Below are 25384 nucleotides of genomic sequence, written 5' to 3' on the forward strand. Positions count from 1 at the left end.
GTATTACTATAAGGTTTTTGACAGCTTAATAATTGTAAATTGTTAAATGTTATTCATACTATAACAACATAAATTGACAAAATAATAAAATTTATCTTTTATTATTTTTCTTATTATCCCGGCGCATCCACCATTTTTACAAAACATTGTAAATAGGTAAAGCGTTTTAAAACATTTTATTAGAATTATTTATTCATTTTTGATTTTACTCTTAAAAAAACAATTTCGTTTTTTATTTAAATTTGTTTATTATTATTAAAAAAATTAACGACCTGTTTATTTTTACTAGTTATTAATTTTGTATAATTATTTTAAAACTTTTTAATTTATAGAGTGCGACTTTGCAATAGATTTTAAACACAATATTTTGTTGTAAACTCCAACAATTGAATTTCTAAAAAAATATCCTATAATTTTAAAATAAAGTTTGTGACATTAAATAATAGTGAGACAAACCCTGAACGAGAATAAGCTATTGGAGCGTTTCACACATCATACAGGCTGGATTATGAAAAACGTCCCAAGTCATAACTCCAACTAACATTAAAAAAAATGACAATACTTAATTTAAGAACAAAGTTGCATAGATTATTGTCATCTATTATATGCGACTTTCCGTTTCACCAAAAGTGACATCAGTTTAATTTTTTTAAATAAAACATCTTATATATTTTATTATTTTTTAATTCTTTAGTAAAATGTTTTTCAACAAGCTTACTAACAATTATTTATCAGTAACTTAGGCAATTTGAAAATTAAATTAAATAAAGTAGCTTGTGGGAAGTTATAAAACATTTTAATTGTTTTTATTCGGTTTTTATAGTCCTGTCTGTATAAACAACATATGTTTCACAATATTTAATAAAATTATTTCTAATACTTTGCAACTGTATCGTTGGCAGTGTGTGAAATTCAATGTGTGAAATGCGTACTTCACGCACTGTTGTGAATTAAATAACAGCCGACTTTACGTGAAGTTTAACTTCACACATGATTGGAGAAAATAGTTGTGAAAATATTAGTGAAATTTAACTTTACACATAATTGTCGCAAATAATTATTTTTTTTATTATACCTGCATCATAATCCTAAATTATAACACGCTGCAGCGTGCGTAATTTGGCCTTTATAGCACGCTGAAATTTTAAAGTTGTCTAGGTAACAAGAAATAGTGAAATGTGTGGACCAATTACAACGTGAAAAAATGTGCTTAACAACGTAAACTAGTAACAGTCTCTACGAAAACAATTCACAAACAACCTTTGATAATTTTATTGTGTAAATTCATATTTTTTCAATGCTCATAAAAGATTGTAAATGGGCAGGTATAATAAAAAATAGCGTATAACACTCGTTTATAAGCGTTTATAAGTTTATAACACTTACGACGTTAAAAGCACGACCGTCGTGCGTGTTTTAAAGGCTAGTATTATAATATACTATTATACAGGGTGCGCCAGAACTCGCGTCCCAGAGAAAAATTTCAAGTAAGATGAGATACCAGGAACATTGAAAAAAGGTTTAAAAAATTCTATCTGTCAAAAAATTTTGACATATATTTTTTGACATTTGACATTTTTAAATATCTATTTAATGACTGATGATCTTGTATATATTTTTCTACAATTATTTAGTAAAGATACAAAAATTTTGCCAATAAAAGCCACAAATAACATTAAACAAAGTTAGAATTTAGAATACAGCTTCTTCTAATAACCTGTAGCAAAAAAAACTTGAAAACTTATTTTTCCAACAGAAATAAATAGAGTCAAAGTGCAAAATTTAAACTCTCATAACTTCGAAACTTTTATAGATAATTTTTTTTAACATTTTTTCCATGTTACTGGTATCTTACCTTATATGGCATTTATCTCTGGGGCGCGAGTTCTGACGCACCCTGTATTAAGTTTGCAAAATGACTAATTTTTTAATGCGAGAATATACGCGAGATTGTATTTAAGCCTTAAAAACCAATTTCACACACATAACATAAATAACGTTTTTTCTACAATATTTACTCGTAAATTAATAGGAGTAATTCAAAATTTAGTTTCTGTCAGTCCGTGAAATGCCGTCAATGTGTGAAATAAGCATTTTGCGTATTAATTTCGCATGTAAAGTTTAACTTTAGACATGATTGTAGAAAAATAACTATTTTCAAATAAAATAACTATCACAAAATGAGTTCTTAACTAAAAAGATTGATATCGAGTTTTTGTAAACTGTATTAAAACTTTTTTGCTCTTACTACACTTTGTAATACAAATTTTCTTACTTAAAATAGAAGTTCTAATAACTTCTGTATAGGTTTAAAAATAAACAGAATCTTATATAACTTTGAAGCGATTATCAACAGTTAGTAACTTTAAGCTACTCCAAATCGTTCAAAAACTCGCTTTGAATAAAGTTGTAAAAGTCGTTGTGGCTTTTCACAACTCTATGAAAAGTCGCACTGAGCTCAGAATCAGCTATTGTGCCACATTTGCATAAATACATAAATTACAAATTGATCGATTGAATATTAACCTGACTTGAATATTTGAAAGGAAAACAAAAAAGATTTGAATTAAGTAACACTTGACATTTTTCCAATTTTATTTTTTAACCACCATCGAAAATTCCTGAAATATTTTTACCCTCAAGCTGGCACGCGGTCGATAAAACCAGCTTGTACAAAATGAAACTGCCTTAAGGCCTAACAAAACCGATAAATTCGCGGAATTATTAATCAAAACTCCAACAATCCTGCTTTTTGTTTCTGTACATTTACCTTTCGTTTCATTTAGTGGTTTTTAATTTAAACAACTCCGAATTCTCTGTAATAATTTAATCAGGATTGAGGCAAAAGTTAATTGCTTGTTTAAAGTATTATACTGGTGATCGTATCGATTTTGCCATACAGTGAAGGTATTACAATGTTGTAGATAATTTCAATAACATCGTGTAAAGACAATGCATGATGGAAGCCTTTGAGTGGATAATGTGTAAGCAGTAGAGTGTATCGCGTTCGAGAGGATGAAGAGGGTTGAAATTAATGAAACAGATCGGCTGAAACGGCCCCAAACGGGGGCGCTTGTGTGTGACAATGGCTAGCAGCTTGGCAATAGCGAAATTGCGCCAATAAATTGATAATACGTTGCTATTGTCGAAGACGTGAAATTGGAAGAGTCGACTTTTTACTTTTTATTTAGAGTTGGGAGTGAATGCGAAATCAAAATCGCTGAAAGATTTTAAAAAGAACTAAATAAACAATGCATTATTTTCTGCAGCTGTGATTTGGAGAGGAAAAGTTTTCGTTGACTTATTATTCAAGTCCCTTCAAAGTGTATTGTGATTTATTTACTAACACAATTGGATCAGTAATAAAAAGTCAATAACTCTGTTACATAGAGTTTAGGGTTGCCAACCGTCCTGAATTGTGCAGGAAATTCTTGATTCAGTCTTGCAATTATAGCGTTTTCAAAAAAATACTTCTACTACTAAAGCTATCTAAAGCTTCTGTTTTTTGTATTTTAAAAATTATGAATTTTAGGTTTATTTTAGTTTTTTTAGAATTTGACCTGTTTTTTCTTAACCTTTCTCTTGTGAATTTAAATTTTTACCTAGCAATCCTAATGGAGTGCACAATTATTTATCTACCTACGTTAAAACACGATTACAGAGAAAAACCGATTTATTTCAATGTTGTCTTTTTAGACTTTAATACACTTCTATCAGTTCTTCTACAAAGTTGTTTTTTCAGTTAGTGATTTTTATTGGTGAAAAAATTAAATCTTTTAAAAAACTATAAAACTTTTTTTTCTCATTTTTTTATTTGAGTCTTTTGAGTCTTTAACAACACATGACCGTTTGTTATCGAATTTTTATCTTTTTGGTTACTTTTTATTTCACATGACAATTAATGTCAAATTTAAAAAATCAGCAACTAAATTGGAATATTTCTAATTTTTTATTAAAAAAAAAAATAAAAACGTATTATACACGTAAAGAAAAGTTGGCATAATCTGCTCGTGATTTTTTTCTAAAACGAGTGCGTAGCAGATAATGAACAACTTTTTTTTGCTTGTACGTAATAATAAACTACGTAGTATGGTTTTTATTTAAATAATATTAAATAAATAACTTCTAACAAAAGTTTAACATTAAATAATAATGCTTAAAAAAATCACACAACCATTTTTGATCTTAGGACTTAGTAATTTCAAAAAATGTTATTAAAACAATTCCGATATTTCCGATTTTAAATTGTCCGTAGTTTTCTAACTTTTTTTAGACAATTTGCAGCGGTTTTTACAATTGTTGAATAAATTCATTTTATGGGTTAAATATGCATTGTTATAACACTTGTAACTATAGCAATTACATTCCCAATAACCTTACTGGGATTATAAAAATTGTCCTTAAAGATTTAAGTTTAACTTTTAAAATAAAAGTGTTAACACTATGACTATAAAAAGTAGAATATGTGTTGATATTTTTTTAATTTAAAACTTTTAGAAGAATTAAATCTAAAGCAGATTTTATTAATTTTCAAGAAATTATATATATCGACTCCACTGCAACCGGAATTAAATCAGAATTTAGTAAGAATATAAAAATATGCAAATTACTATTTCTAAAAATAAATATTTTATAAGTAATTTTATATGTTTAGTAAATTAAATATGGACTTCTTGTATAAGTCAATATAGTAGTAGAACATAATAAAAAATTAAAAACTTACAAGATGTAATAAAAAATTTATTTTTTAAATTTTTTGGTAGAACATAGTAAAAAAAATTTTTTTACAAATATAATTTAATTCATTAATTTAATTTAATTTTTTTTCGTTTTTAACCTAAAATACCAGGTACAAATACCTTTTGATGATTTTATTGGCCTTTCGAAATTCCAATTTTTGTTAAAACTGTAGTATAAACGTTGTTTGTTATAACATCAATTACGCTTTAAAAATAAATGTACCTGCAAGCCGTAATGAAACTTTTACCGTTTTACTCCAGCACTAAATTTATTAGAATAATTTATTCCTCTTTAATGAGTTTTTTAATAGTTGAAAAAATGCTTTTGATTGCAGCACTAGTGTGGTAATAAAAAATAAACCGTAGGTAAATATTAATTTTAATTGGTTTTAAACTAATTAAAAATTGTACGAAATTGAAACGTACAGAGGTTTAAACCTCTCAACCACGATCAAAGTTAATTAGATCATATTTTGTAACGAAAAATTTTTATAGCTTCGTATTCATAAATTTGCTTCAATTTGATCGATGCAAACATAGTCGCATTTGCAGCTTTCCTGGTTAACTTTTATAACTCCAACGCTCTGTAATCAAAAATACAAATTGGAATCAGTATTGACTTTGTCCTTTTATGACTTTAATGCTAATATCAACACGATAGTCCCTATTTTGTGTTTTTATCAATTTTAATCCATCAAATTGGAAACGTCACCTCCGAGATCTGAAAACCAATTTGTTACAAACGCATCTGGTGGTGGTGGTTATAATTGAATTTTTTCTTGCAGGTGCTCTGCTTGTGACAGTCTTTTCCCATCACTGATGGCTCTTGAACATCACAAGGAAGAGTTTGAGCACTGGTCAGGCGATGAAGATATTTGTACAGATTCGGAAGATGACGATGAAACTGTCATCAGTGAAGAATGCGAACGACTTCTATAAAGGAAACCTAGAACCAACCTTCCATTTTTAGACGACCAAATTACGTTTGATATTCATTTGTAGGATTAATCCAATTGTAAATATTTATTTTTGCAATGTTGTGATTGTAAGATGATTGAGCATATCCTTTGTAAGAGAACGTTTGTAGAAAATCTATCAACCAAAAATTATTTTTAATTGAATAAAAATTTAACTCCTGGCTGGGATTATTAATATCTGTTTAGTGTATTACGTTTTCTTATATTCTTTTCTTTTAGTTTTTTTTTTCAGAATAAGCTTGATAGTCTTAAATAAATTTTGGATATCTTTATGACTTAACAAAGTTCCAGTTTTTTACCACACATTTTAAGACTAAAAATTACATTAATTGAAAAGAATTGAAAATTTTATGAAAAATTGAAATGAAAATTTTATGTGTAATAAATAAAAGCTTAAAAAAGAAACTATTTTATTTTTAATAGAATCTATTTTATTTTATCTAACTAACTCTACAGTACCTACGTTTTAATTTAATCTCTTCATGTTTTTACAATTTGAATCACTTGTAATTTTTTAACGTTGATACATTTTAATTTTAAAAAACTAGCAAAATTATAGTTTTTTGACGCATGATTTGAGACTATGGAAATCAAAAATAATAAATAATAAGTAATACAAAAAAGGGTCAACAGTTAGTGGTTTTTAATACCGTGCGATCAAAAAAAAACATAAAAGTAGGCGGTGATTAAAGTCGTTCAGATGGCAATCCTGATTTTTGACATTAAATGTCAGCGAAAACTTTGAAAAGTTTGCGTTTTATTCATTTTGAGTGAAATAATGTTCACTTTAGAGCAGCAAATTTTTATTGTTGTACAAGATATAAACGGTGAATGGTCATTTTCACTTTCAGTTTGTGTAGAAAATTTCCAGCCCAGACTCCCAGCCAATGTGTTGCCAACTGTAGAATTTAATCGACGCCTACTCTAATTTATTTTTTTTTTGATCGCACGAAATGTTCTCCTTTTATAATTTTTTTTGTGTCAAATTTATCAAAAAATAGCAACACTGCGTTTAATTAACAGGGTTCTCTGAAGGAGAACTTGTGAAAATTAAAACGACTATTATGCAACGTTTCGTCTATTAAACCATAAACATCATCAGGCAATAGAAAAACTGGTAAAAACATCGACATTTACATAGTAGATTAACCTAACAATCCTTTTGAAAAATTACAATAATTGAGTACTAAAATTAACAAAAAGTTTAATTAATTTGGAATTACTACAGATCATGGCATCGATGTAATGTGTGTAAAGATCAAACAATAAATGAAAGCGAAAGGAGATTCGATGCCACTATCTTTACACTAAAAAGTAAATATAGGAATAAAAACAGGATAAAACCAAATTTATGAAAATATTTAAAATACGATTTAGATTTATAAAATGTAAATACACAAGATAATAACACTGAAAAAATTAAATACATGTTATGAAATTTTAATCTTATCAAAAATTTTCTTGTTTGAAAAGTACCCATTGAAAAATGTTACTTAAATTTTATGTGTCTGTTCTAAAATTAACTAAATTTTTAAATTTATAAATAAATGACATTTCTAAAATTAACCAATCATTTTCATTATCCAAAATAGTAACATTTTCAAAATCAAAATTGTGTTTGTTGTTAAAAGAATGTTAAGAGAACAGTTTTTTCAAAATTAGGATAAATTAACAGGTTTACAATTATTTCAGTAGTCATTAATACGATTTTTTAATTTTTGTTTAGTTTGACCTATATAACTTTTATTATTTTAAAATTGTAATGCTAAAACAAAAGTCTAACAAGTTTGAAGAAAATTTTGTGTGTACCCACTTTATAATAAAAACCACACATTTTTTAAATGTTAAACACGATTTAAATTGATAAAGTTTTGACAAAGATAGTGTTATTTTTAAAAAAACTTTTTAAAAGTTGATTTAATTTTTTAACTGTTCAAAAACATTTTAGTGTCTATGATTTGAATATACAATAAAGTTTTTTAAACTTTATTACAATTTTTATTGACTACAATTAGAAGAAAAAGATCAGATTTAAATTTATTTTATTCTTCGACACTGTCAAAATTTACTGTTTTTCTCCCGTGTAAGGAAGTTTTGACAACTGTTTGGCATTTCTCAATACGAAACGTCAAATTATTTTTAACAGATTTAAAGCAAGTTTAAGCCTTGTTGAGTCTAATTCGAAGAATAAAATGTTGTATTCAACTCGTTTGAGTATAAATCGGACGCTTTATTCCACCTCGTGGATGGTAAACCACTCGTTACACTCGTTTTATCAACTAATTTCAGTAGATAAAGTAGTCTTTTATCGTCTTGTGAAATAAAGTAATTTTTATCTACTGTTTATATTCAAGAAATTCTGGTAGGTGAGTACAAAATAAAACGAAATATTATACACGACGATAAAGATTGTTAATCGTCTTATACACGGAAAAAATGTTTAAAAAATTCTATCCGTCAAAAAATTTTGACATTTATTTTTTGACATTTGACATTTTTTATGTCTATTTAATGATACTGATGACCATGTATATGTTTTTTTTACAATTATTTGGTAACGGTACAAAAATTTTGCCAATAAAAGCCACAAATAACATTGAACATAGTTACAATTTAGGATACAGCTTCCTTGTTTCCTCTTTTAATAGCCTATAGCAAAAAAACTTTGAAAATTATTTTTTCAACAAAAATAAATAGAGTCAAAGTGCAAAATTTAAACCCTGATAACTTCGAAATTTTTATAGATAAAATTTTTTTAACATTTTTTCCATGTTCCTGGGATCTTATCTTATATAGCATTTTTCTCTGGGGCGCAAGTTCTGGCGCATCCTGTATAATAAATAACTATTAGTTTCTCTGTTTTCATACTAGTTTCAGATAGAATTTCAACTTTAAAATCAACACGACTTTCAAATTATTGTTTTGTTTTGAATCTTTGTTCTTCTTAATACGTAGTATTTTATTACTGTTTGCTTTGATCTAATCATTATAAGTGACAAAAAACTTTCACAAAAATATCGTCAAAATGAAGTGTATTATCAAAATTGATCAGGTTTGATAAATAAATATTTATATGAAACTTCAAAATACTTTTTTTCTCACTTCATTTGGAGAAGTTTGACAGATAAGTTTTTTGATAAAGAACATTTAAACACTCATTTATCAATTTATTTTAATTTTCTTGTGACTAGCACCTCTTGTTTAGTAACCATTAAAAAAAAAAACATGTTGACCAAACCCAGAATCGAATCCCAAAATTTAGAGTTTTTGATTTATCATAAACGAACCTTTTCCAAGCTACAACATGGTAATAATTAAAAAAATATTTATTTGAATATTTTACAAGAAAGTAATAATGAATTTGTTCGAATCGCAAGTATAGGTACTTTGCTGGTCATCGTAGGCGTAACTATAGGCATCTGGACATCTGTCTTTGAAAAATCCAGCATAATCAACAGGCCAATCGGAAGATTTGCAAGTATCAGGAGTCGAATGTTCCCCTCGACAGCAGTACAAATCGTCATTGAACACGTTGCAAGCAGCTTGGCAGCTGACCAAAACACCATCTTTGTTGAACAATTTCAATTCCTCGGGACAGTCGTCCAAAATCGGGTATGAACATTCGGATTTCTTGCAACTGTACTCACCGCCGTTCCCATGACCTCCGACAGGTTCCATCTTAACAAAAAATAAAAAATTCAGCAAAACAGGACAAAATTGGATAAAACTCACCGATAGATTAATGTTGAATCCATCAACCAAAGACAAGTCATAGAAAGCATTACCATCCCCGACAGTTATTTCAGCAAGCGAGGCTGGGATGGGGCCAGCAGCCCCACACTCCTGGACACTGTAGCAGTCAACACGGCCCCAAATACGCCCACTCCAGGGCTCATTCAAAGTGAGGGTTTTCTAAATTTTTGTCAGAATTTCGAAATTTTATTCAATACTCACTTCCTCGTTTCCTTGAAGAGTGAAAGGATCAGGATATTCCGTTCCAAGGATTTGAATAAAGACTGGAGTGTCAGGAGAATTATTTTTGATTTGGAACTCAACAGAATGCACTGTTGAAACCAAAGCTAGGACTGTTACGATTTTTCGGAACATTGCGAAATGATTTACTGTCGAAAATTTGAAATGGCATAGTTTTTATAGAAATTTTGAAGTGGATTGATTATTAGCTACCTGCTGATTAGGAGATTACAAAAGTATTATTTCAGGAAATGAGTACTAAAAATACACCAAATGGCAACAAGCTTATTTTTTTTCCAAAGTAACTATCAACAACTTTTTATAAGAGGCACTTATAAATCAGTTCAAGGATGCATGATTTTTGGATGGAAAAATTTAAAATGCGTACTTACTTACTTACTTAGTGTTTTTTATTATTAAAACTTTAAAAATAGAACTTTAACATTAAGCTTTAAAACTAAGCTATGAAAGCTTTTTTACGTATTTATAGTTAAGACTATTTTTTTTAATAAAAAACTCATTAAAAACAAATTAGATGCAGTTGCTTTAACAATAATTTCTTAACAGTAGTTAGTTAGTAACTAAATTTGTTGTACTTATGTATGTATAGTTAGTAAAAAATGCCAAACATTTATTTATTACTCGTAGCATATGAATTAAGAATAAATGTGGGTCAATTAAAAAATAAATAATAAATGATGTGCTTATGAATGTTTTATTTACATTTTTAAAATATATTTTTTCTATTTCTAGGGCCGTAAATTTTGCTTATCATTGTTAGTAAATAAATGTTTCATAAAAACAAATTTTTGCCATTAATATCTCTCGTGTTGTTACTAGGTATTTCATCAGAAAATTCCAGATAAAAGTTCTATCACAAGTGCTCCATTGAGTATAAGAGTACTTAAATATATCTATTTTTAACGACTCTCAATTTATCTTGTCATTAGTAAAAATTATTTTTGTCACCAACCTTTATATTAAATATAATTTTCAGTTTTAAAAATTAAAAAATTGATTAATTAATAAGTATTAATTAGGCTTTCACAACCCTAATCCGACCCTGATAACTTGTAGTATACTTATTCTACAGTAATTCAGAAACCATCACATGTAATTCAGATGAGTAACTTACTGTTTTCTCAAAATGAAGTTTAAAAATAAACACGAATTATTTTATTTTCAAAATTAAAGAATTACATAAACTTGGTATTTTATAAAATAAATAAGATATTTTATTTTCAAAAGGATTTTTAAATGAAAATAACAAATTCTGAATTACAATTGTCGAATTCTCAATTACAAATGACAAATTCTAAATTATAATTAACACTTTCTAAAATACAATTGATTAATCTGAATTACAATTTACGCTTTCTGAAATTAAATTAACTAATCTGAATTACATCTGATTGTTTCTGAAATTCATTTTACTGTTTTGAATTACAATTAGTACTTTCTGAAATACAACTGACTAATCTGAATTACAATTAACGTTTTCTGAAATATATCTTACGCTTTTTGAATCACACTTGAAAAATGTGTAGTACAAGTTATCAGGGCCGGATTAGGGTTGTGAAAGCCTTTACGCTAATCTTAGTAATCTCACATGATACTTAACACTTTTTTTATTACCTTTATTATTTTCACAATTTACATATTCAGCATATCCTAATTAAGTTTTATTTTTAACTAAAAATATAGGTAGATAAGTGAAAAAGAAAAAATATATTTTGAAAAAATATACATATTTTTATTAAAAAGTTACAGTTTAACAAAACACTGAAAAAATTTTTAATGTAGTAACAACAAAATTCAATAATTAAAATAAAAAATTTGCTGCTTACCAGTGTCATCAGCATTTTTTCTTAAGAATTTGAGCATTTTTTGTAAGACTTCTTCTTACCTTTCTTTTTAAACTATTCTTGAAAGGCTCGTTCATTGTAATTTGAATAATTTGTTAAATATTTATTTCCACAGTGGTCGAATATTAATTTTGCGAGTTTTAAATAACAACTACTAATTTTCTTTTTAACATTTGTTCCTCTTTTTACTCGAAATTTATTTTATTTTTATCGTTGATTTTTTTTAATCATAACTCTAAATAAAATAAATTATATTATCTCACTAGTGTAAAGAGAAATAAACATAACGTTGGTAATAGCTCCGCAATTGTCTTCTATCAATTTATACACGTCGTGCCATTTCAATAGTGACACTGGCAACGGCGCAACTGTGCTTTGTGAGATGAATTAAGTCACGAATATTTAAATTATGTGTAAAAGAAGAATCTATGAAACAATTGGACTCTAATGGCCAATGTAAAGCCAAAAAACGCCACTATTTTATATAAAAAACAATATGAAAGGTGACAGAATGGCTATTGAAATGGCACAAGACGTTGCCAATGTGGATATTAAAATGGCAGTGTATTTCATGGATGTGGCAATAGTCAATATTTAAATCTAAATTTTTAGAGTGTTTGAAGCATTATTGAATAAAATAATTTCTAAAAAATAGATATGTACGAGTAATTAAATGCCATTTAAATGTTTAATTAATTTTTAGTTTGAGTTGAAACATGTTTTCTTATTCCCAAATTTCGCTATGTCCTGAAATCTCGACCACACGACAAACATTTTAGGTTAGTAATTTTCAATTTAAAAAACTCGTAATTTCTCTCATGATGTTAAATGTTTTTAGAGTAAACTTGCGAAACTTTATTAAAATGTCGTCAATCGAACGGATTAAACAGAATGCGGATTTAGCAAAGCAAACAATCCAGGAACTAAAAAATGAGGTTAGGTCAGACTTTAAAATTCCTTTTCATCAGATTTGATTGTAGTTAAACTTTCTCAACAACGAATACAACAATATATTAGCTCGAGAACTGCGTGAAGAAAATGCACGATTGCTTGCTGCAGTAGAGGAAGCAAAAGCACATCTTGTGAAACTGGAAGTTAAGAATGGAATTCCTCAAATTCCAGTCCCCAACCAGACTTCACGTCCTATTACAACATCGGTGGAGTCGCAGCCCCCTAAAGAAGAGTCTCAGCCAACACAAAAACCCCAAAAAGAGGCCAAACCCAAAAAAGAGAAGAAACCAAAAGAGGCCCCTCCTGCGGAGCTCCCGGTCGATATCGGGCGTCTTGACCTCCGCATTGCTAAAGTCGAAGACGTGCAGAGACACCCCGACGCTGACTCTCTTTATGTATTAAAAATCAACTGTGGGGAAGACAAACCAAGGACTGTTTGCTCTGGATTGGTCAAACATGTCCCCATTGAGGAGCTACGCAACCGGGTTGTTATGCTTCTTTGCAATCTTAAACCGGTTAAAGTAATTTTGTTATAACTTCTTGTACATTTTTCCAAAAATTTGAATTTTAGATGAGAGGAATCACTTCCGAAGCAATGGTCATGTGTGCTAGCAGTGAACAAGGAGTCGAAGTCTTAATCCCGCCTCCAGGGTGCTCCCCTGGCGAACCGGTCCATTGTGAAGGCTATACCAGACAACCGGACCCTGTAATGAACCCCAAAAAGAAAATTTTTGAAACTGTAGCCCCCGACTTGCACACTGATGCATCTTTGAGGGCTTGCTACAAGGGGGTCCCACTTACCGTGCCTGAAAAAGGGGCTATCGTAGCAAAAAGTCTCGCTAATGTCCCAGTTAAGTAATTTCTTTCTTATTTTATAAGAAACAAAAAACAATAAATGACATCTATACATTTATTTAAGACGGATTAATAATTTACACCTAATAATACAATAAAATAAAATTAGCTCAACAAATCCATGATATCATCTTTCGACAGTGTGTTGTTATTGGGGCTAGTGGCCCCCATACTCGGATTCGGGATTAAAGGTTGTCTCTGCCCCATTTGATTCATTGGAATTTTATTGGGGGTGTTACCGGTCGGGAGTAGATTATCCAAAACTCCCCAATTCGGCTGACTCGACTTTGGACCGCCCCACGAATTTGGTAAATTTTGACTAAACTGTTGCTGCGGAGACGCCCACATATTTCCCCCTCCATTTGTCACAGGACTAGTAACCCCGCCTATGCCACTCCCCACTCTACTCCCCATATTGGCATTTGACCAATCAGCGAGCAACGACGAAGTCAAATCCTTGGGAGGCGTGGTCACAGTTTTGACAGGTTTAACCGGTTCCAAAGCCGGCTGATTTTGGAACGCTTTAAAAGTTTCCCGTTGCTCAACAACCTTTTGTTTTTCTTGCAAATTCATGGAAACAAAAGAATCCAAACCCAAACCAGAGAACGCATGATCGAGTTCGACCGGTTTGTTGGCTGGTTGGAATGTGGGCATTGTTGCTGTCAAAACTTTTTGCTCGTCTTTGACAGAATTCAACTGTTCTAATTTAGTCCGATGTTCACTTTCGACCAATTGAAACATTTCTTTGACTAGAGCTACCAAAGCGTTAAACTGAGTTAAAGTAAGGCCATTTTCGATACACAAAGGCATAAGAAATGGTAGAATTCGTGTTGCTATAACTTCCTTGCTTATGCCCAATTTTTTATGGTTCATTGCGAGCTTGTAAATCCCTAAAATCCCCATCAGGACTGCGGGCTCACGCGACGGGATTTGAGGGAGAAATGGGAGGATTTCGTCAAGGACCAACCACTTGTCCAAATGTTCCAAAAGTCGGCCCACACATAACAAACAATTGACTCGCACGGAGAGACTCGAAGTGGACAAACAGAGTCGTTTTATCCTGGGCAAAAGACTATTTTTCACACTGGAATGGTCCAAAAGGTTAGCAAAAGTGGGGAGAATCGAGAGACATAATTCATGGACTTGGGGGATGTCGGAGTCAAGGCCTCGGTACAACATTGGAAGGACGTGTTGTTGCACATCTTCCGGTGGAGTCAATTTTAGCAACAACTCCATTCTTTGTAACATAATTAGCAAAATCTAGAGGGGGGGGGGGGTCAAAAACTAGTTACTTCCCCTTCAGCCGCCATTTAACTCACCTGAATTGGGTCCATTAGTTTCATGACAGGTTTGAGGTAGGGGAGGACGTACAAACAGTACTCCTCCTTAGTACAGTCCTGGGCTATATCCAAAACACTGGGTAAAATAAACGGGACCATAGCAGGCTGTGCTAAGTCACGTGACAGACATGTCAACACTCGTTGAACTTTGACCCTTTGAGGCAACTTCGGGAGTGCCTCTGGCAACCCTTTATAAAACTGAGACTTTTGCAAATTGTCCCACTGGAGTAGCGAATCCAAGTAAGTCAGGGTTTTAATACCAACATCGTCAAAATAAGGTATCTAAAAAAAAATACCAAATACCAAATTCCCCCAAAACTCTAGTCAAAATACTTTGATAAATTGATGCGCATCAGGCCTAATATCCGGTGTAACATTTAGTAACAACTTGACATACTCTCGTAACGCCTCTGGAATGCATTGAAGCTTCCCCGAATTCAAATTTTTTAATTGTTGGGCTCTCGCCCTGAACTGTTGCAAGTCTCTTACGGGGACTAAAGACTGATTTCCGGTCGAGTTCAAAACGTAGGCCAAAACCCCGACTGCGAACATATCACTCGCGGGGGAATTCACCTGATTTAGGACACACTCGGGTGCCAGATATTCGAGATTGCTCTGACAAATTTCCGGTAAAGTCGGCGAAAAACCATCACAAGGGTACGCCGGCGGCAAATTCGCCGGATTCGTGTTATGCACACAAAAATCAAACCCGAAGATTTTCCAAACTCCCTGTTTATTAATTAAAATGCTCTCAGGCGTGATATTTTTATGCAACAACTTGACATCATTGTGTAAAAACGCCAGACCTTCACTGATCTGCAATAGCCCGTACTTAATTTCAATATCGTACAATTTATAATCAGACATATTCGCAGGTTGGGGCATGTTTGTGGTTTTTCCTAAAACGTTAGCCAAACTTGCGAAAACCGATTCGGTTGCAAACGCGAGACTTTCACGACTTTCTTCTAACGGGTGTTGCACTGTTAGGACTTGAGGGTGCCGGATTTTGGTGAGTTGAGTGACCCCCCGTTTGAGGCTTTCTAAAATAATCTCGCGATCGGATTTGTTCCATTTTTCCAATTGTCGTTTCTCGAAAACAAAAATTGAAGCCTCCTGTTTGGTGGAACGTTTGCAACCTTTGTAGATCTTCCACACCAGGCCTGGAATTTGTCTATTAAGGGGTGACAAAATTGGTTTGTGGGGGTACCTGGACCAGCGGAGGCAATGTGGGTGGAGGCGTCGAATTCACGCGTTACTGGGTTCCCCGGAAGCACGCCCGATAATTGCGATACGGTACTGCTAACAGAACTGCTCACTTGCGAATATAATTTATTAAAAACTTCCATTTTACTAATAAAACAATAAATCAAAAAAACATTGATTTATGACAGATGTCAAAGTGACATTTGACGGGCATGCGTACCAACAATAAACTGTGATATAACCACGACATAACCTTAAAAAGTTTTTAATTAATCATATCATTGCGCAATTTTTGAAATAACAACAAAGAAAAATAGACGAGATGTCCGAATACGACCAAGTTCGGGTCGGCAAACTCGTCTTAAAAGGCGAAAAACACAAGTAAGTCGATAAAATTACTTGACGTTTGTTCTAACCTTACTTCAGGTCAAAAAAACGCAAACATAAACGTAAACACGAAGACTCTGCTCCAAAAGTGGACTCTGACCGCTTGACTCACGGCAATTGGTGGAAAGTGACTAAAATTGAAGACATCACAGGCCCCGTGGCTATAGAATTTGGCAAGCACACCTATGTTAAGGCCCTTGATAACGGTTTATTTACACTGGGAGCCCCTCATGATGAAGGCGAAGGCCCCTCACCCGAGGAAGTCCTAACCGCAGTACTAATCGACGAACGCAAAGTCGCATTCAAGTCAGGTTATGGCAAGTATTTGAGAGTGGAGAAAAATGGGGTTGTTACAGGCAGATCAGACGCTATCGGGGCCATGGAGCAGTGGGAGCCGGTCTTTCAGGTCGGTGTTTGGATTTTGTGAGAAATTTTTACAATTTGAGGGGTTGCAGGAGGGTAAATTGGCGCTCCAAAGTTATTCTGATTGTTTCATGAGTATAAATGATGAAGATGATGCTGTGGTGGCTGTTGATAAGAAGGCGGGGCCCGAGCATATGGTACAGGTGAGATCCCAGACTGTCAAAGATGTGAATCCTCTCAAGGATGTACCGGCGGAAGAGCAGGGGGATCTCCAACAAGTTGAAATTAATTACGTGTAAGTTTGTGTTGTTATTGACTAGAAATAAATTGTGTTTTTTAGTAAAAAATTCCAAAAGTTCCAAGACAAGCGTTTGCGTATTTGCAAGGAAGACTCCTCACAGTTGAAGAAAGCAAAAGAAGAAGGGACGTTCCATGAGGCTCTACTGGACAGAAGGAGCAAAATGAAAGCAGACAGATATTGTAAATGAATCAATTTTCTAATGGAATTTATTGATATTTCCTAATTTACGATGTAATTTTATTTTACAACAAAAACATACAAAATTATCGATTTTTCATTTCAATTAAACCTGAACAATAATACCAAAAACTTACACTTAACAAAATAAATTAACTAAGTCAGTTCTGAGTTACAATGTTATAGACAGATTTCTAAACGTATGAATTTTATTACACAATTTTATTATCATTACATTGCATTTAAATTTTTGACTGGAAGTCGTGTAAAACAAAAAAATTGATTATATAAATTACATTGCACTTCCAGTAAAACGGTCAATTGGGTATAATCATGATTCTGTAACAAAATAATTTACAGTGTGTTTAAAAAAAAAACTTAAGTGACTATATCTCAACTTATGGCGGCTTTAGCTCTCGATGCTTTCAACCATTCTACAAATTCGTCTAACATAACCGGCCCTGAAATGTTGTTTATTTAGAGAAAAGTTGAATTAAAAGATCGATTTTTCTTACAAGCACCATCCACGTCATAATTGGATAGGTCATTGTAGATGGTCCGTGAAAATTCGAGGATATTACACCACTGGTCCTTATTTATAACTTTGTACTTTGACTGATCAAGGAACTGACTGAACTGCGTGTAAAGGGCCCAATGTTTTCCCAGCAAAAGTTGGAGCATCGCTTTCGCAGTCTCCATATCCATGCTCCTTTGATCCTTATCCTGCAAAACCGATGAGAAACTCGTAAAATAAAGCCCCCAACTACGGATACATAAAGACTAGGATACGACACGATGGGAAACAAACGTCCCCGTGAGGGTCAGATAGCGCAGTTGTTCCTTTCCCGTTTAAGTTTTAAGAGCAATGAAATTAAAAAGACTGTATTTACATAACGGTGAGCAAAACGCTAATAAAAAAATATATAGACCGATAAAGCATTAAATTCTCGATAATAAGAGATAAAGGTAATGCAAAAAGATTATTGAAAACTATATTTTAAAAAAAATCAAACATTTAGTAATATTTTTAAAAATGCTGCGAATACGGTGTAAGGTACAAGAAAAATATAAAAAAGAAAGTTGTAGAAAATAAAATTTTCAAGAAAAAAGTCCGCGAGAGATATCTCTATCTTCAATGGTTTAGGTCCTAAAGACGTTCAACGACACTCAAGTGACGAATAAATGTCATTCTTATCGGTGATTAAGAGACAAAAAATTAATTTAAACCTAAACGGTTAAAGATTGTCATATGGTCTCGCGTACTTTTTTGTAGAAAATTTAATTCTCTACAACTTTGTTCCCTATATTTTTTTGTATCTTCAATCGTATTCGCAGCGTTCTCAAAAATATCGAAAACAGTATTAAAAGTAATTTATAAACAATTATCAGTTTGTGTTCCGCCCAATATTTTTGAGAACTCTGTGAATACGGTTAAAGATACAAAAAAAGTGTAAGAAACAAAATTGTAGAGTATAAAATTTGCTACAAAAAAGTCCGCGACGCGAGACCATATTTCTATCTTCATCGGTTTAGGGTTAAATTTCTTTCAAGTGTTCCTCTGGCACTGAATCACCAGTAAAAATGAAACGAATTCGTCGCTTGAGCGGCTTTGAACATCTTTGAGGCCTAAACCATTAAAGATAGAAGTATGGTCTTGCGGACTTTTTACTAGAAAATTTTATTCTCTACAACTTTCTTTCTTACATTTTTCTTGTATCTTCAACCGTATTCGCAGCATTTTGAAAAATATAAAACGGAGCACAGATTTTAAATTTTAAATATTTTTTTTCTCATATTTCTCGTGAAAAATTTAGTCGTTCGTTTTTTACAGCTTGTTAAGAATGTAAAGCTCGACATTTTTACATTTTTACCTAGCAATTGGTAAACTAATTGAATTTAAATTAATTTAAAACGATTTGAAACTGAGACGGTAAAACGCTCTAAGCGCCCTTATTTTTGCAACTTTTTTTTTGGGTCCAAAAAATCGAGAAATTTCGTCTCTTGGTATGTAGTTCTCCGTACCCCCAACTTACCCTAGCAAAGTCATATGCGTATCGATAGATGGCTTTAAAAACATTTTGATCGTTTAAAAGACAACGTAAATAGTCCAGTCTGTACTGCAGCTTCTGTATCGAGTCGCACTGCATCTCCCCCAGCCCCCTGAGCCACTCCTCCTTCGTGAAAAACCCCATCTGTCTTGCTTGCATTTTAAACGCTAAAACTAACATCACGACGTTCTCTGGTTCCACTCCGATGTCTTCGCAGAATTTCTCCATTCCTTCTGGTCCTAACGTATCGGGATCGTCCGGCGTCGTGTACTCTCTAAACCATGCCAGACATCGCTTCTGACTAAACGACTGGGCCTCCTCAACACGAGAAACTCGCCGAGAGCTGAAACCAACCAAGAGACACCATTAATTCCTGAAAACGGACGAAACTCACTCTGCATCGTCCATACAGCTGTCACCAGTGGCTCACAAGTATCAATGAATGCCAGCTTTAAAAATAATGTCAGCGGGTTAAATAGTTAAAAATAGTCTCACGGTCGGGCTGCCGAAATTCAAATCGAAAATAAACCGCGCTTGCGCACCGCTTTGACACTTGCTTGACAGTCTGGCAGCCCCACATGGGGGCCAATGCCACGCTGGCGCGCGTGGGGTTAACGTGCCGGTTTAAGGGGGTTGTTTTTACCTGGAGTTTCGAAGCCTTTTAGACGCATATCTGTCATCTTCATTGGAACTCATTTCTGTCGTCGATCTACGTTTACTACGTGGCATTGCAAATTAAAGGTCCTAAATCTAGCGATGATCTCGCCTGAAACGTGAAAATTCAGTATTTGCGTTACATATAGAAAGTTAGGTTATGTCGGTTGATTGATCAATTTTCCGTTGAAAACTAGTCAAAACTGTTTGGAAGCAGGTCGAACCCAAAACAAGCGATAAAAGTACAGAGTGATAAACAAATAATGGATTAATTTGAATTAATTACCCCTCCCTTGTGAGTGGCTGTTAATTTTTACCCCGTGCCGAAACCACGAATCCAACTTACACTTGGGTTTATTTAACGACGAGTGTAATGTGATTTACGTGTTGACTTTTATAATTTCATGTAGATTTAGTGTGATTAAAATTAATTCGAAACTCGGATGATCTCTGCATCAGCTGTAGCATATTTTTAACCTTGAAAGTTCAGGGTTTTTCGCGATGGTCAAGGTTGGCTAACATGAATTAACTGAATAGCAATATTTAACTGTTTACCACAGAACCGGACAAAAAAACGTAAATTTTCATGCTAATAGTAGGTCACAATTAAATAATAGTGTCAGATAATCCCATTATCACCCGAAAATACACAAATTTTGCACCAATAAGAAACGTCAAACACTACCAATGTTGCAAGAGAAAGTCCCCAAGTACCCCCACGAAATCACCAAACATGTGACCAGAATTATTTATTGTTATCATTTCCAACGTCTGGTAAACATTTTCAAAATAACATTCAATAAAAAATTCTGGTAAAGTGCTTGAATTGTGAACATTGGAGTAATTCATCAGTGATGCTAAAAACGTCAGGTAATTACCCCGACAATCTACCAGTAAAATTTGCGTTCAAAGTGCAACTTTGTGATTATCTTACATAAACATACTATGACACGAAACTGAGAAAAACCTTTTTATCTCCTCAGTTTTACAATCAAACTCTTCTTTCAATCAATAAATGAGACCACAAAAATGGGAACAACTCTGTCATAAATTAATCATTGTTACACCCCCTTACTGTCTGCTCTTTCACACATCAGTAAAATTGAATCATTTATTTCGTTTCTGATTGTTGCAATTAAATAACAATGAATATTGACGTTTTACAATGTCAACACTGGATTTCCTCCTTTCAAAAATAGAGGGAAAAGTATGTGTGAGGTCACGTAATTTGCTAAAAACTGGTTCAAAATTACGCCCATTAATGGAATTTACTCGTTTCGAAATACTTAATTATATTAAGGCAATCAGTGAATTATCGAAATTGTAAACAATAATAAAACACTGGTTTTGGTGCATTGGTTTAAATTGGTGTCACTAGAGGGCGCGCACTTGTTTTTTTTCCATTCAAAAAGCCCGCGAATGTCGTACATTTGAAAAATAATAACCTTTCATGTACAAGAGGAGCTTTTGCCTCATAAAAAGCAAACAATTTTTAAATTATGACAATAATAAGTAGGAAAAATTTGTATAAAACAAATGGAACTTTTTAGAAAATCGGCAAATAATTGATATACAAACTAAAAGGTGTCTATTAAAATTTGGCGGTGATATGAGTGTGTTGTGAACGAACCACAATTTTTAAAACGCCCGGCGAACTGTCAAATATCAGATTAATAACTTTCAATTCGATGGTTCGTTCACAATTAAACTTTCATGTATAGCTTTGACGCCAAATTAAAAAAAAAAATCCGTTTCATTTTTGTAATAAGAATTCAACTAAGAAGTATTTTTACGTCAGAGGACATGATTTTGCAAGGAGCTGCACTTATACTGATATTATTAAAAAACAAATGAGATAACTGCGACACATACTACGTATTTGTAAAGGTTTAATTGCTTTCAGTAATTATTATTAAAAAGATAACATTATCAGAGTAAAAAGTTCGCTAGTATTATGTATGTAGAAAATGAATCACAGTTTGATAATAATTATAGAATTTTTTACGTTCTGTTTTTCACATTTCTCTCACTTTTAACATTATTCATTCAATTATTCTTCAAAAGTTGCAGTGTCGATAACCTTTTTACCTCTCTAATTCCAGCAATGTCATCCCCACGAAACCCCAAACACCAAGAGGGTGTCATCAAAAGCCTTCGAGACCTTTTTGGAAACATTTTTCACGTCGACATCATCCGTTCCGTCGCACACCAATGCAATTTCGACAGTAAGTACCAACCAAAAATAAACAAAAACCTAACTTTGGCCAGTCGTAAGATCGTCCGACATCCTCATCGAAATGTCCAACAACATAGTCGACCAACCGGCGAAGAAAAAACCCAAACCGAAAAAATCACCCACACACACGCCAAAAAAATCCGAACCTACTAGAGTGATCAAATCGAAAAAATCGCAAGAATTGGAACGCGTGGTCAATAATATAAGACAAGGGTACAAGGTTTTAGTGATTTTGAGAGGGTTGCCGGGGAGTGGGAAATCACATCTAGGGGTTGTTATCACTGATGTGACTCTCGGCCCGGGGAATAACAGTCAGCATATATTAAGCACTGATGATTATTTTATACAGAACCGAAAGTATGTTTTCGATCCGAGTAGGCTACAGGAAGCCCACGAGTGGAACCATCGTAGGGCTTTTCAAGCTATGAGTCGGGGGCTAAGTCCTGTTATTGTGGATAATACAAATACACAAATGTGGGAAATGAAGCCCTATGCCATGATGGCGACGGATTACGGCTACATGATTGAGATTCTTGAACCTGACACTTGGTGGTGCTTTAATGACAAAGAGTTGGCCCGGAGGAACACTCACGGGGTTCCCCGAGCCAAAATCAAGGACATGTTAGATAGATATGAGAGAAATGTGACCACACAAAAATTACTATGCGCTTATAGTCTGACTTATAAGTTCCAAAAGCCCCCTCAATTCCGACTAATCCCTCCCATTATGCGCCAAAATGGCTACACGGTACCAAGAATTCAAAATGGCGTCACTAAGTCACGAAGTACGCCGATTTTCGATCGGCAAAATTCGATCGAAAATGGCGTCGAAGCCATTAATTTGATGGATTTTAATGACGTTTCCCATGAAACCAATCAAAATAATGCAATACACACGTGGGACCTCAATCCTATCGATGCCATTCTTATGTGTACTGAAGAAAACCAAACCGATGTTTTACAACCTAAACCTGCCACTAGTGCCAACCAAGAGAATTTATTCCCCGACATTGAAAATGCCTGGGGTATTGACGAAAAAGCCCTACACTCGTGGGACATTGTCACTCCGATTCCCGAAGTTGGCAACACTGTGGATACACCAAGCGATCAACAAGCACCAAAACCGGAAACACGTGACGTTTGTACTAGTTTAGAACCAAATGATTGGCTGAATGACAGTTACAAAATGGTGACGGCACAAAATCGGGATATTAGTGTTGGTACCCCTGTCAGGGTTTTACCTCCACCGAAAAAAACCATGCTGGATCAGAGTTGCATGACTGATGATATACCAGAAGAGATAACAAATGAAGAAGTCCGGATTAAGGACTTGATGGATTTATTTCCAAGAGTACCAAAGTCCTCACTTCGGGAACTTTTCAATAAATGTAATAAGAATTTCCATTGGACTGTTGATCTTCTCCTCGAAGATAATAATCTTGAAGGGGTTGAAACAAATGAAGATGATGAAGATGAAACTCCGAGTGTGTCAAATCCAGAGGTACCATCAGTCGAAACTGAAGAACCCGAAACGTCAAAAGTGAAACTTTTCAAACGCAAAACCATATCTGGGGATTCCCTAGAGCTAAAAAAGTGTCTTGAGAGCAAATTTGATATAAACCGTGAGTTTTATTCGGATCATGTCTACAAAGTGAAACAGTTTAAATTCGGGCCACATGAGTCTCAACCGTCCACTTCTGCTGTTCCTGATTCAGATTCGGATTCCGAATCGGATGATTCAACTCAGGATGATCCGAAAAATATGATCGAATTGAATTTGGGCGAGACGTTCGTCAACCAATTGGAGACGCTGTTTGGTGGTGACGATGGTGCGTTTCCAAAGGGGTACCAACCTGTGGTCCAAATGCCCCTAAATCTAGCCCGACAAATTTATTGTTTCTATATCGAGTCGTTATGCCAGCAAATGGATGCCCAAACCCATATTTTGGAACGTCTGGTTAAAGAAGATGAAGAGTTGGCTCGAAAGCTTCAAAATCAGGAAGAAAGTCAAGTGGTACCACCGCGGGAACCCAATTTTATGGAGATTATGGACGAGCAAGTGGCGATGAGTATTCATAGACGAAGCGTAGAGGAGTGGAAAAATATGACAGCGGATAATTTAGCTGCGAAATTGACCAAACAGAAGTTGTTTGCTGCGTTTCCGAATATCGACCAAAATGCCTTACTAGAAATATGGCACGCGTATGACTATGACTACAATAAAACAGTTGAGGATTTGATTGCAAATGTCGGAGGGTCTCTAGACGAGAAGATTAAAGAACCACCGATAAGTACAACGACATTAGAAGAAATGAAGCAAGCTGAAGAGAATTTCGTCAATTTTGAACAAGATGAAGAGCAACACCCTGCGACTTATTACAGAGACGAAGCCAATAAACATTTGAAAAGACGCGTCGAATTATACGAAAAAGCTAAATCGTACTTCCAAAGAGGCATGTTCGAAGTTGCAACTTTCTACTCCGAGTTGGCCAAGAAAGAAACAAAATTGTACGATAAAGCCAATCACATCGCAGCTGCAGCTTTCATCGAGGAGCATTCAAAAAGATTGCAAAAGTTTGATACTCTCGATTTGCACTATTTCTACGTCAAGGAGGCCATCCCCAACTTAGATATTTTCATTGACAGGAATATAAATCTGCTGCAAGGGGGGTCCAAAAAAGGCATCGACTTGTTTGTTATCACAGGAAGGGGAAAAAACAGTGAAGGGGGTCGTTGTAAAATCAAACCTGCGGTTATTAACAGGTTGAAGAAGCGGAGTATTGGGTATGTTTAGGGGAATTTTGTTTTGTTAGGTTTCATGAATTTGTTTCAGGTTTGTTCAAATGAATCCAGGACTTTTGAAAATACGAGTTTTGCGGAATTCACTAGTGACGAGTGATTTGCCATAATTTAGTTATTTTGTTTAGTGATAAATTTAAGTTGGTTGCAATGTAACCAGGAAAATAACCCGGTTCAAGGGTTTGAGAGTACAAATTGTTTTATTGTTGAATAGGGATTTTTATTTGTTCAAGCGTTGGTACCGCTGATTTAAACGTTATTAATTTTGTCCAGGAAGCAATGCAATAAATTTGTATTCGTCAGCATTGTAACTAATTTTATTCTATATTTTTATTGTTTTTCTGACTACAAATATTATTAGAGTATAGCATTTAGCATTATTATTGTTAATAAAAGCACATCATTTTTATATACAATTTCAAAAAAATATATTTTACTAATTAACCGCTGACTTATTGCTTCCACAAAAAAGGCCAACACAATACGCAAAATCTTCCACTTTTACCTGAAATTCTTT

The 25384-nt window shown here is 33.3% G+C and overlaps 7 protein-coding genes across 11 annotated transcripts in view; 4 read left to right on the forward strand and 3 right to left on the reverse strand.

Annotated features, from left to right (window-relative positions):
* The window catches only part of LOC123009956, a 54002-nt gene extending 48125 nt beyond the window's left edge, over positions 1–5877 (forward strand). Inside the window, exon 4 of the mRNA XM_044406552.1 lies at positions 5525–5877. Within this exon, the coding sequence (XP_044262487.1) occupies positions 5525–5678 (154 nt within the window). The 3' untranslated portion in view covers positions 5679–5877. The remainder of the gene's footprint in view (positions 1–5524) is intronic.
* Positions 5878–9024: 3147 nt separating this feature from the next.
* Positions 9025–9823, reverse strand: LOC123009959 (pathogenesis-related protein 5-like). The gene is made up of 3 exons (XM_044406556.1): positions 9671–9823; positions 9449–9628; positions 9025–9394 (listed from the first exon to the last, which is right to left on the reverse strand). Exons 1-3 carry the CDS (start codon positions 9821–9823, stop codon positions 9056–9058), a joined length of 672 nt encoding a protein of 223 aa, XP_044262491.1. The 3' UTR covers positions 9025–9055.
* Positions 9824–12182: 2359 nt separating this feature from the next.
* Positions 12183–13422, forward strand: LOC123010123 (aminoacyl tRNA synthase complex-interacting multifunctional protein 1). 2 transcript variants are annotated; one of them, XM_044406825.1, is made up of 4 exons: positions 12183–12332; positions 12392–12488; positions 12534–13025; positions 13076–13422. In XM_044406825.1, exons 2-4 carry the CDS (start codon positions 12417–12419, stop codon positions 13361–13363), a joined length of 852 nt encoding a protein of 283 aa, XP_044262760.1. In that variant the 5' UTR covers positions 12183–12332; positions 12392–12416; the 3' UTR covers positions 13364–13422. The 2 variants fall into 2 exon arrangements, with proteins under 2 accessions (XP_044262760.1, XP_044262759.1); XM_044406824.1 differs by lacking the exon at positions 12183–12332 and having other exon boundaries at positions 12340–12488.
* On the reverse strand, positions 13401–16117 carry LOC123010119 (SCY1-like protein 2). Its single transcript, XM_044406815.1, has 4 exons — positions 15907–16117; positions 15033–15859; positions 14679–14981; positions 13401–14619 (listed from the first exon to the last, which is right to left on the reverse strand). The coding sequence occupies exons 1-4, from the start codon at positions 16043–16045 to the stop codon at positions 13465–13467; spliced, it is 2424 nt and encodes an 807-aa protein (XP_044262750.1). The 5' UTR covers positions 16046–16117; the 3' UTR covers positions 13401–13464.
* Positions 16096–17219, forward strand: LOC123010124 (protein FRG1 homolog). The gene is made up of 4 exons (XM_044406826.1): positions 16096–16283; positions 16329–16695; positions 16745–16947; positions 16993–17219. The coding sequence occupies exons 1-4, from the start codon at positions 16225–16227 to the stop codon at positions 17138–17140; spliced, it is 777 nt and encodes a 258-aa protein (XP_044262761.1). The 5' UTR covers positions 16096–16224; the 3' UTR covers positions 17141–17219.
* LOC123010125 (DCN1-like protein 4) lies at positions 17129–20536 on the reverse strand. Of its 4 annotated transcripts, none has more exons than XM_044406828.1 (6): positions 20119–20536; positions 19822–19944; positions 19164–19521; positions 17646–17853; positions 17529–17591; positions 17129–17469 (listed from the first exon to the last, which is right to left on the reverse strand). In XM_044406828.1, exons 2-6 carry the CDS (start codon positions 19905–19907, stop codon positions 17462–17464), a joined length of 723 nt encoding a protein of 240 aa, XP_044262763.1. In that variant the 5' UTR covers positions 19908–19944; positions 20119–20536; the 3' UTR covers positions 17129–17461. The 4 variants fall into 4 exon arrangements, with proteins under 4 accessions (XP_044262763.1, XP_044262762.1, XP_044262764.1 ...); XM_044406827.1 differs by having other exon boundaries at positions 20179–20535; XM_044406829.1 differs by having other exon boundaries at positions 20388–20523.
* On the forward strand, positions 20527–25311 carry LOC123010118 (NEDD4-binding protein 2-like). The gene is made up of 4 exons (XM_044406814.1): positions 20527–20702; positions 21935–22057; positions 22101–24852; positions 24902–25311. The coding sequence occupies exons 1-4, from the start codon at positions 20687–20689 to the stop codon at positions 24975–24977; spliced, it is 2967 nt and encodes a 988-aa protein (XP_044262749.1). The 5' UTR covers positions 20527–20686; the 3' UTR covers positions 24978–25311.
* Positions 25312–25384: the final 73 nt, after the last annotated feature.

The sequence above is a fragment of the Tribolium madens genome, unplaced genomic scaffold, assembly GCF_015345945.1.
Source record: "Tribolium madens isolate multiple individuals breed KSU strain unplaced genomic scaffold, Tmad_KSU_1.1 Scaffold_7;HRSCAF=85;Tcas5.2_LG10, whole genome shotgun sequence".
Lineage (NCBI taxonomy): Eukaryota > Metazoa > Arthropoda > Insecta > Coleoptera > Tenebrionidae > Tribolium > Tribolium madens.

Excerpts from the sequence above, each read along its gene's own strand:
- LOC123009959 (XM_044406556.1), bottom strand. The coding sequence starts at position 9,823 with ATGTTCCGAAAAATCGTAACAGTCCTAGCTTTGGTTTCAACAGTGCAT. Across the intron at positions 9,629-9,670 it reads CTCTTCAAGGAAACGAGGAA|AAAACCCTCACTTTGAATGA; the intron begins GTGAGTATTGAA and ends ACAAAAATTTAG. Across the intron at positions 9,395-9,448 it reads GATTCAACATTAATCTATCG|ATGGAACCTGTCGGAGGTCA; the intron begins GTGAGTTTTATC and ends TTTTTTGTTAAG.
- LOC123010123 (XM_044406824.1), top strand. The coding sequence starts at position 12,372 with ATGATGTTAAATGTTTTTAGAGTAAACTTGCGAAACTTTATTAAAATG. Across the intron at positions 12,489-12,533 it reads TCCAGGAACTAAAAAATGAG|TTAAACTTTCTCAACAACGA; the intron begins GTTAGGTCAGAC and ends ATTTGATTGTAG. Across the intron at positions 13,026-13,075 it reads GCAATCTTAAACCGGTTAAA|ATGAGAGGAATCACTTCCGA; the intron begins GTAATTTTGTTA and ends TTTGAATTTTAG.
- LOC123010119 (XM_044406815.1), bottom strand. The coding sequence starts at position 16,045 with ATGGAAGTTTTTAATAAATTATATTCGCAAGTGAGCAGTTCTGTTAGC. Across the intron at positions 14,982-15,032 it reads ATGCGCATCAATTTATCAAA|ATACCTTATTTTGACGATGT; the intron begins GTATTTTGACTA and ends ATTTTTTTTTAG. Across the intron at positions 14,620-14,678 it reads AACTAATGGACCCAATTCAG|ATTTTGCTAATTATGTTACA; the intron begins GTGAGTTAAATG and ends CCCCCCCTCTAG.
- LOC123010124 (XM_044406826.1), top strand. The coding sequence starts at position 16,225 with ATGTCCGAATACGACCAAGTTCGGGTCGGCAAACTCGTCTTAAAAGGC. Across the intron at positions 16,284-16,328 it reads TTAAAAGGCGAAAAACACAA|GTCAAAAAAACGCAAACATA; the intron begins GTAAGTCGATAA and ends ACCTTACTTCAG. Across the intron at positions 16,948-16,992 it reads CAAGTTGAAATTAATTACGT|TAAAAAATTCCAAAAGTTCC; the intron begins GTAAGTTTGTGT and ends TGTGTTTTTTAG.
- LOC123010125 (XM_044406828.1), bottom strand. The coding sequence starts at position 19,907 with ATGCCACGTAGTAAACGTAGATCGACGACAGAAATGAGTTCCAATGAA. Across the intron at positions 19,522-19,821 it reads AAAAGGCTTCGAAACTCCAG|CTCTCGGCGAGTTTCTCGTG; the intron begins GTAAAAACAACC and ends GGTTGGTTTCAG. Across the intron at positions 17,854-19,163 it reads ACGCATATGACTTTGCTAGG|GATAAGGATCAAAGGAGCAT; the intron begins GTAAGTTGGGGG and ends TCGGTTTTGCAG.
- LOC123010118 (XM_044406814.1), top strand. Across the intron at positions 22,058-22,100 it reads ACACCAATGCAATTTCGACA|TCGTAAGATCGTCCGACATC; the intron begins GTAAGTACCAAC and ends AACTTTGGCCAG. Across the intron at positions 24,853-24,901 it reads TTGAAGAAGCGGAGTATTGG|GTTTGTTCAAATGAATCCAG; the intron begins GTATGTTTAGGG and ends AATTTGTTTCAG.